The sequence below is a fragment of the Apostichopus japonicus genome, chromosome 12 (genome assembly GCF_037975245.1).
Source record: "Apostichopus japonicus isolate 1M-3 chromosome 12, ASM3797524v1, whole genome shotgun sequence".
Lineage (NCBI taxonomy): Eukaryota > Metazoa > Echinodermata > Holothuroidea > Aspidochirotida > Stichopodidae > Apostichopus > Apostichopus japonicus.
In genome coordinates this window covers 2,126,022-2,135,311 of record NC_092572.1, presented here as the reverse complement: position 1 = coordinate 2,135,311, position 9,290 = coordinate 2,126,022, and the positions used below count along the sequence as shown (strand labels likewise).

Sequence of the window (9,290 nt, the reverse complement as noted above, 5' to 3'; positions counted from 1 at the left end):
ATCATGGAGATTGCAATTTGATGAAATGATTTATCATTGTTTTTAATACAGACATGTGTTTTTTATCAAACCAATTCTGACGCACTAAAGCAAACATAATTTCAAGCATAGATCATTTTACAATGCTACTGTGATCTTTCCTTTGCTATTATAACTGTATTGCATTTCGCCTCATACATAACCTCAAGTTGCGTACTGGACCACATGCGTTTAAGTTATAAATATGTCGTAAACACTGTGACAATTTATCGTAGAATCAAATGTAGATTATATGTTGACGCAGGAGAGACAGAGTGAGGGTTTCAGTTTTCATATCTGCACGAGATTACTGATCGTGTAATGTTAAAAACAAAAAAAAAACCAGCCCGCAGATGATCAAGTCTCTCCCTTTGTGAAACATTCACAAACAACATCAGCTTACCTAATATAAATAAATACCATATATTAAAGTGCTGTTATCATGAAATGAAACATGCTCAAGAGAACTGTACAAAAGAACCAAAACCTGAAATATAAAATTACCAAACATAAGAAAACCTAAAAGGAATAACAATAGCAGTAAAAGTAAACATGCTCAAGAGTACTGTACAAAAGAACTAAAACCTGGAATATAAAATTACCAAACAGGGTAATAAACCAAAATAAAGATAATAAAAAATATAAATATACATAAATATGGGCACCGTAAAATGAATAAAACAAAGAAATGTAATAGTATCCATTCTGGAAGTACAACATATAGTAAAGAAGCAACATGTTGCCAAATGCCAAGTTAAACAGAAATTATCAAACGTCACAAAAATGAGTTCTAACTGTTCATGTAGTCATTTCAACAAGCTGCTACATTGCTACAAATTCGACATGTTATCCCCAAAACTAAACCAATATCACGGCAATTATACTGTTAGTGCTGTGAAATGAAGGCCTCCTAGTATGGTAATAATAAAAGGGAAAGTTTCTTATAAAAGATGAAGTTCACAAGGGCCGAATGCATTGATGGAATTTCAAGGAATCACTATATCTCTTGAGTTCTGAGACAAGATATAATACTGGAATTACTCACAGTGACAAAACTGTTTTCATTCAAAATGGAAATGTGGAAGTTAATAATCAAATAATGATAGCTTTCACCTCCTGGTAGCAACAAATCAACAAAGCACTCACTGACAAACGGGCCCGTCTATCACATGACTTCAAATGACGACATGTTTAAAACTCGACCAATGGTTTCTCAGATTGTGCAACAATCGTTCCTCACAAATATTCTTATCGCTCATTGACTGTAGGACCATCTTTCAACCAAACAAAGTTTCACAGAAGGGAGGCCTACGACTTTGGACTGAGCAGTGGTAAGCCACTAGGTCAATTGTCCTGGAATAGGTAACAGTTAAATCTTACTCTGATAACAGATATAACAAACCTTGACTCGGTCACTGAATTTCTCCAATTCCTCCATTATTTCAATGGAAGTGACAATCTTTCGCAGCACATCCTCTGCTTTGGCAAAGAGATTAGCGTCGTAAGGCCTTCCATCTTGCGACACGGCCCTGCAGAACTCGTCCTTGTCTCCAAGATTGATGTAAACCTGGCAAATATCTTGGACTAGCTGGCCGGGGTTAAACTCCAGTTTACTAAAGTCTCTCACCTTCAATTCTGCACTTTTCTTACCAACCTGTGATAAGTAAAACAAACTTTGACCTTGGTTTTTGCGGATAATGAAATTTAGCTTTGAGCAGATCAACTAATTTCAAACTTTTCATACCATTTCGTCGTTAGAAAGATAAATAATTCTTTGCTTATAAAATATGCTAATGGTTGTACACATAATTGTTGATAACTTTACATCGCCTATCCTCACTGGAACTTGCGGGTTTGAATAGAGGCGATCTGACCAATATTAGATGTGTACAAATAATTCACCAAGACATCCAAGTATAAGGTTACTTATATTAATTTAATTCTTTATATTTCTTCTTTTTTCAATAAATAAAGGACTATAATTCTAAGTCATTAATACCTTGGATTCTAATATTCCCCTGCTACAAGCATGGAGTTGAGATACTACACAAAGTTGAAACCACTTACAAGAGTTTAACAAATTTTGGATGTTTGCGCAAATAAAACACTGTTTCCACAAATATGACACTTGCATGGTTTGTAGCTATGTGATCGAAGCGCAGCAAGCATGTTTTGAATAGCTCGACATAGGATACGCTCATTCTTGAAGCCTACTGAAGGATCTTACTAGGTTAACATCTATTTGGATGATATGAAACTTTGTCTGTACTATTATGTTGGTACTTTGATTAGAATATCAATGACATCGTTAACTGTTTTAGAACTTGGACACGCAAATCACAAGCAACAAGTTTTGAAATAAAGACTACTAACCAGCTTCAAAAGGAAGTCATTAAACATTGCAGCAATCCTTTCCACCATGACTGGATGACTGAAAATATCTTTAATTTCTGACAAATGAAAGAAAAGGAAAAACAATGATATTTAAAGATGATATGAAAAGCAAACAGAAAAGATCATAGGTTATAATTTAACTCCAGATAGTTACTACTGACAGAAGAAACTGAAGAATATTTCAACAGTATATTGATTTACAGTACTTCTATTGATTCATGACTTCATGTTAATCAATATTCTATATATTAACAGAACTACAATACTGCAAGCCACAAAATGGGGTGACGGTATAGTTAGGGTTAACAAATGGTTTGGTGGTAGATGTATGCTCAATATTATCTTGATTTTTCTGATGTTGTTTGGCTATTGATCAAGTTTACCTTCAGTGATGAATGCCAGACAAAGCCACAGATTCACGAGACATGACATTAAAGAACCTAGCTACGGCGGTGGATGTCCGAACTTGTCGCTCTCTCTGCTGTTGTTCTTGCTGAGGAAGACTTTGGAATTCTCCACTTTCCTTCTGAAGTTCATACTCTCGTATACTCTTCAAGTGCTAGGAATTTGAAAATAGGAAATGGAAGTATTAGGTAGCATTCTTAGACTACTCCAAACTTGACTATTAATTAGAAATCAAACACCTATTTCAGTAACATTTTTCTGTCTTTAATAGTGAGATCTGTTATCAATGTTAGATTGTCCATATAATACAACCCCTCCTGCCGCTCCCCTCCCCCCCCATTCCTCCTCCAACCCCACCAACTTAAAAAATATATATATTACCATCTCGTTTTATAGCATATTTACAACATGTTGTTGAGCTTGCAAGCCTTATGAGAATCTGACGGGAGTCATGAAGTTGACATGAAAGGAGAATTATCAGGAGAAAATGGACTGACTAGGAGTATCAGCAATAGGAATCAATTTATTTAAAATATTGAACTTTGTTGTTAGTTTCCAAGAAGTGGTGCAAACGAAGCTGTTCACTTACAGTCATTGCTTCATCAAGCATAAAGATTGCATCGTTAACTAAGAGATTGATGAATTGCAGGAAGAGGGGTGCAGGGTGGTCCTCAATCGAAAGGAGCGCTTCCTTTGCAAGAATCTGAGAAAGAAAGTGATGAATAAGACATGGACAATAAATTCTGATTTAATGGAGTGCCGAAACATTCAAACTCCTGCCTCTTTTAGTCCAGGACAAAGATTTTGTGCTGTTTCAGTCCAGGATGAAGAACTTTCATAATTATCTTAACTTTAAATAGCCTGACATTCGATCCTAGCCGGGGATTCTTCAAAGGACAACTGATCTTGCTAGGATTGAAATGAGAAGTTCTCTTACTTCAATAAACAACCCTTTATGCAGCTAGGTATATTTCTCTCTACAAATCTGTGATAAAATATGAGCAGGATTATGGTTAGTCAGCTGTACGGGGAGCAGTTTTGCAGCCAGATAACAATTTGTCTACGGGAACCACACAAAGAAGACTAGGGCAGGAATGAACAAACATCAACAACATTAATAAAAATAGAAGAAACCAATAGAACAAATGATGCAAACAATATTAAAAATAAAAACATAATCGATACCTTGAAGCAGTGTTTGTGTTTTTCTAGTCCCCATAAGTACTTGATGATTTTGTACATTGGTCTTCGATAATTGAATTTCTGTTCAAACTGATGTTCATCTCCAGTGAATTCAATGTCCACAAAGATACTGAGCACTGCATGGGATAACTGAACATCTAAGGTATGTTCCTTGAACATTCTTTCACGATGAAATCTGAAAGATTAAACCAACTTAAAGTTAAACGAGGAGCAAACCCGACAATGTGAGAGAAATGGAGAAATAAAAGCTTAAATAAGCTGGTAAGGAGGCTGGCATAATGTTAATGCTTGATCCTATGCAGTCTGTGGGACATGGTGCTGATCTGTAAAACACTGTTAATGATTGATCCCATGCAGTCTGTAGGGCATGGTGCTGATCCATAAAACAGACTTCTTACCTATAGCAGTATTACTAGCAGGGAAAACATTAAAAGATGACTCATCTATCAAAATAAATAAATATTTGAAAACAATGAATACATTTCTTAGTTTCCCTCAAGTTTTCAGGTTGTATATTACAAAGGACATTACAATCTCTCACTCTCACTGGAACCCTTTTTCTCTACAACATTCAGTTGTTTTCAACAAACATTCAATTATTTCAATACTTACATGGCAATTGAAGCTCTATTTCCATCTTCTCTTATCGGTAATAATCCCTCAAGCACCTCTGCAAGTTTAGCTCTGAGGTGAGGATTATTCATAAATTTCTTGTTTCCCATGAATAAAATCACAAATGTCATAACATTGGCAAGACCATCGCCAGCGTCCTCCAGCTTCTGCTCATTAAATCGCCGTAGAAACATCAAAAAGTCGATGGCATTTTCAGCTATGAGTTCTGGGATTGCTGTCAGTATATCTGGTGCTTTCTCTGACAGAGGTAGGGTTGGTTGTCTAAGCTTGGAATTATCCCGTCAGAAGAGATGGAATGGCATAATAGGCGTGTTGAAGCTATGTGGTAGCAGAGTCCATTCTCAACGAAAGTGCTCTCTAGCAGAGCTGAACGATACGCCAAGAATTGAGACATAGCTACAAGAAGAAAATATCATTATTATTATTATTATTTTAATAATTCTGTACAAAGATTGTGGCATATGAGTGTCATGATCTTTTTAATATTAGAAAGTCAGTTGAAATATGGCAGTCATACAAGCTATGGAATACTGAATAGAAGTTTGTCATCACTCATCCCTTTCTGTTGCATCAATATCATAAAATAGTAGAATACAGTTATTAATGATTGTATGATTGATAGTATAAAGTATTCACAATAAAGAAAAGGTTACTGTTATATGTAAGAACCATTGCTACTTCACATAGTTTAAAAAATTAATGCAATTTTGCAACTTCTGTCGAACTAGATTTCTTCATTTGTCATACGGATATGCTTCTGTGCTTGAATCGCAGGAAACATCTTGTTTACATTACTATTATCAAATTAATAAAGTGATACATCTAAAGTATAAATTGCAGATATTTTTACTTTTTTTTTGAGAAATCGACCTTGTTGTTTCAGCCCACTGAACTTGCAGTTCTATTCAGAGACTAATGGTTTTGTCTTTACTTCACTACTCACCTTTTTCCATTTCTTCGTGAAGTCTAGTGATCAGAGGGTTACCTGTGGCGCCCCCACCGGTGGCAGTCGCATCACGGTAAGCTTCCTGCAGTTGATGAAATTGTCGGTTGAGAGTGTAGAAGTCTTCCAGTAATACATGGAAGCCTAGATTCATGCACTGCTGTGTCAGAAAATAAATATCTGTCACAAACTTGAAAGGTTGTCTTGGCCTCTCAAGTGGGGCCTCTCCCTCTCGTTTGAATATGATATTGTGGGTTCATACATTGTGGGTTCTGTAGCAAATAATATGATATTGTAGGCTCTGTAACATATAATATGATATTGTAGGTTCTGTAACACATAATAAGATATTGTAGGTTCTGTAACATATATAATATCATATTGTGGGTTCTGTAACATATAATATGATATCATAGGTTCTGTAACATATAATATTATGTTGTGGGTTCTGTTACATATAATATGATTTTGTAGATTCTGTAACACATAATATGATATTGTAGGTTCTGTAACACATAATATGATATTGTAGGTTCTGTAACATATATAATATCATATTGTGGGTTCTGTAACATATAATATTATATTGTGGGTTCTGTAACATAAAATATTGGGTGGGTTCTGTAACATAATATGATATTGTAGGTTCTGTAAGGAAAGGTTATCTGTACATTATGCAAATATACTACAAAAGGGTCTCCGATCTTCAATTTTGTACAGATGGTTAAGGAGTGTTAGTTCAGTGGTTACTGCCATTGCCTTCCTATTATAAGGTCCCCGGTTCGAAACACTCCCAGATTAATGTATGTCGTCCAGTTACAAAGTTGTTGGCAATTGACAATTCATTACCATGGACGTTAAATATGAATGTAAGAGACTGACTTCAGTCAGCTTACGGCTTTGATAAGCCAATGAGGCTTCTTCGCGAGTTCCTGCTTGCAGGAGGATCTAAAATACATACAAATACATACATGTCATGCTAACCTTTCAATCTCACAGAACTAATCTTCATATGGAGACAAAATTAGTCTTATGGAGACAAAACTAATCTTATGGACACAAAACTAATCTTGTGGAGACAAACTTAATCTTATGGAGAGAAAACTAATCTTATGGAGACAAAACTAATCTTATGGAAACAAAACTAATCTTCATATGGAGACAAAACTAATCTTACAAGTTAGTATGTGTTGTGGCAAAACTGACACACATTTATATAGGTATTTTTTAAGCCACTATTACAAATAAATGTGAGGAATTCATTCTCTCTTTGCGAAAGAAGATGATGTATTGATGTATAATCGGATCCTTGGTGTAACTGAGGATTGATGTATATTCGGATCCTTGGTGTAACTGAGGATTGATGTGTAATCCGATCCTTGGTGTAACTGAGGATTGATGTATAATCGGATCCTTGGTGTAACTGGGGATTGATGTATAATCGGATCCTTGGTGTAACTGGGGATTGATGTATAATCGGATCCTTGGTGTAACTGTGTATTGATGTATAATCGGATCCTTGGTGTAACTGGGGATTGATGTATAATCCGATCCTTGGTGTAACTGGGGATTGATGTATAATCGGATCCTTGGTGTAACTGGGGATTGATGTATAATCGGATCCTTGGTGTAACTGAGGATCGATGTATAATCGGATCCTTGGTGTAACTGAGGATTGATGTATAATCGGATCCTTGGTGTAACTGGGGATTGATGTATAATCGGATCCTTGATGTAACTGGGGATTGATGTATAACCGTATCCTTGGTGTAACTGGAGATTGAAGAATTCATTGCTACAATATTTCACACGGAAGTCGAAGGACTGCCTGGACCAAAGTTTAACACGAGCTGTTAGGAAGAGTACAAAAAAAATAAATAATAATCTCAGTAAATGACAGCATGAGCTTTAAGTGAGAGTAAAACAAAGTCTTGGGTGAAAGACACCATGAATTTGGGAAGGTTTTTGACACAGGGAACTGTTTTCCAACTTCAGCTTTGACAGTTGTTTTTGCTAATTCCTTAAATTGATCTAATCCTAGGAAGAATTATACAAAAAATCCTAACTAATATTCCAAACTAATCCTTTAGTGAAAAATTTGATTTTGATCAGAAATTCCCAATTAAGTACACAAAAGTTACTCATCTATATTGACATTTCTTCTAAATGTGCAGTAATGATTGAAACTTGAAGAGCCCATAGCTTTATGGCATTTCTTGCATAGCTGTACATGACTTCTTTAAACATAATTCAAACATTAGAAAGTTACAATGCTTTGGACTTCCTTGTGAAATGTCTCTACATATACTCTCTCTTTATAGTCTATAGATAATTTCTCTGAAAACACTATATATTCCATACATATATACTCTTTAAATAATTTCTCTAAATATACTATATATATATATACTCTGTACATACATGTATGCTAATATATATACTTTCTCTATATATACTCTATATAAATATCTTTGTCTACACATATATAGTCTATATATAATAGCTATATATATATACTATATATACACTTTGAACACATATATGATATATATTTTTCTATATTTACTAAATATATAAGTTCTCTATATATGCTGCATATATAAACTCTGTACATATATTCTCTATTTATAATTTCTCTCACCACATATTATATATACATATATATATACTCTTTACATGTATACTCTATATAATTTCTCTCTATATATACTCTATACATGTATATAATTTCTCATAAAGATGCTCTATATATTTATACTCTATATACAATTTCTCTACATATACTATGGTTTTCTTAGATTCAGTTGTTGCTGTAAATTGCTGTGTTCCTCTCTTAGCACGATTCTTGAAACTCTAAGGGCAGGAATTTTTTTCATCCCAGGATCTCTTTCTTTTTTAACTCTATCACAAATAACTTAGACCTTTCATGACTTGAACGACACGAAAGCTGTTGAAGCTGCTAGGTCTCATGAAAAGTCAGAAGAACGTCCTACAATTGAGCATTAAATTTGATGTCCTAATTAATGTAAGGTCATACACAAGATGGATAACAGCCAACTGAAAACTATTCTGCACTTTCCAGCAAACCAAAGAGAAAGTAATTTGCATTATTAGCTCATCAACTTTCATTCGACTTTCACTTTCAGAGAAAGTACTTATTATTAAAGCTTGAGAAATACAATCTTAATGACATATCAATTTTGGAGTTTTCCTGAAGTTTTGCTTTCAAGTTCATGTGATTTTTCTTCTTCTTTTCTTTTTCAGTCAATGTACTTTCCCTTTTTGCGATTCTTGGGTAAAGAGATTCAAAAAGAAATATGTCAGGCTAGACTTCCTGGTTAACTTTGAAATGTAGAATAACAAATGGACTTGTCAACAAGATATATGAGTTGTTTGTCTCCTAAATTCAAAGTCTTACATTTGTTAGCATTCAAACAACTGCCAATCCAATATAGAATCCTGTTGCGGTTCTCTGTCGAGGATTTGAAGATTGATTTAGATATCTGGTGCATCCTCTTGTTCCACTCAGAGAGAAGCTATTAGAAAAAAAAAGACAACACATTGTTATCACTTGTAGACCTGACAAGACAAAAAGGAATGCTACAGGAAGGTTAATAAAATAAAGGGGGCCCAGGGAAACTGAATGGGACTAGAAAAACATATTCACATTTTCATATTATCAAGGAGAAAGGAA

At 34.6% G+C, this 9,290-nt stretch overlaps 4 protein-coding genes across 4 annotated transcripts in view; 1 reads left to right on the top strand and 3 right to left on the bottom strand.

Moving 5' to 3' along the window:
• Positions 1–9,290, top strand: part of LOC139977673 (uncharacterized) — a 127,547-nt gene that overhangs the window by 12,928 nt on the left and 105,329 nt on the right. The window lies entirely within an intron of this gene.
• Positions 1–9,290, bottom strand: part of LOC139977688 (uncharacterized) — a 151,181-nt gene that overhangs the window by 94,673 nt on the left and 47,218 nt on the right. The gene's annotated exons all lie outside the window — the stretch shown is intronic.
• LOC139977672 (ubiquitin conjugation factor E4 A-like) overlaps positions 1–9,290 on the bottom strand; it is a 167,412-nt gene that overhangs the window by 148,425 nt on the left and 9,697 nt on the right. Inside the window, exon 6 of the mRNA XM_071987158.1 lies at positions 9,015–9,132. Within this exon, the coding sequence (XP_071843259.1) occupies positions 9,015–9,132 (118 nt within the window). The remainder of the gene's footprint in view (positions 1–9,014; positions 9,133–9,290) is intronic.
• LOC139977701 (ubiquitin conjugation factor E4 A-like) lies at positions 380–5,820 on the bottom strand. The gene is made up of 8 exons (XM_071987215.1): positions 5,597–5,820; positions 4,633–5,049; positions 4,003–4,195; positions 3,407–3,520; positions 2,796–2,971; positions 2,392–2,468; positions 604–1,672; positions 380–505 (listed from the first exon to the last, which is right to left on the bottom strand). The coding sequence occupies exons 2-5, from the start codon at positions 4,824–4,826 to the stop codon at positions 2,798–2,800; spliced, it is 675 nt and encodes a 224-aa protein (XP_071843316.1). The 5' UTR covers positions 4,827–5,049; positions 5,597–5,820; the 3' UTR covers positions 380–505; positions 604–1,672; positions 2,392–2,468; positions 2,796–2,797.

Bases quoted from the DNA above. Each gene is read 5' to 3' on its own strand.
- LOC139977701 (XM_071987215.1), bottom strand. From the start codon at position 4,826: ATGTTTCTACGGCGATTTAATGAGCAGAAGCTGGAGGACGCTGGCGAT. The intron at 4,196-4,632 runs GTAAGTATTGAA...TTAATCTTTCAG, and splicing joins AATAGAGCTTCAATTGCCAT to ATTTCATCGTGAAAGAATGT. The intron at 2,972-3,406 runs GTAAGTGAACAG...TCAAATTCCTAG, and splicing joins TGCTTGATGAAGCAATGACT to CACTTGAAGAGTATACGAGA.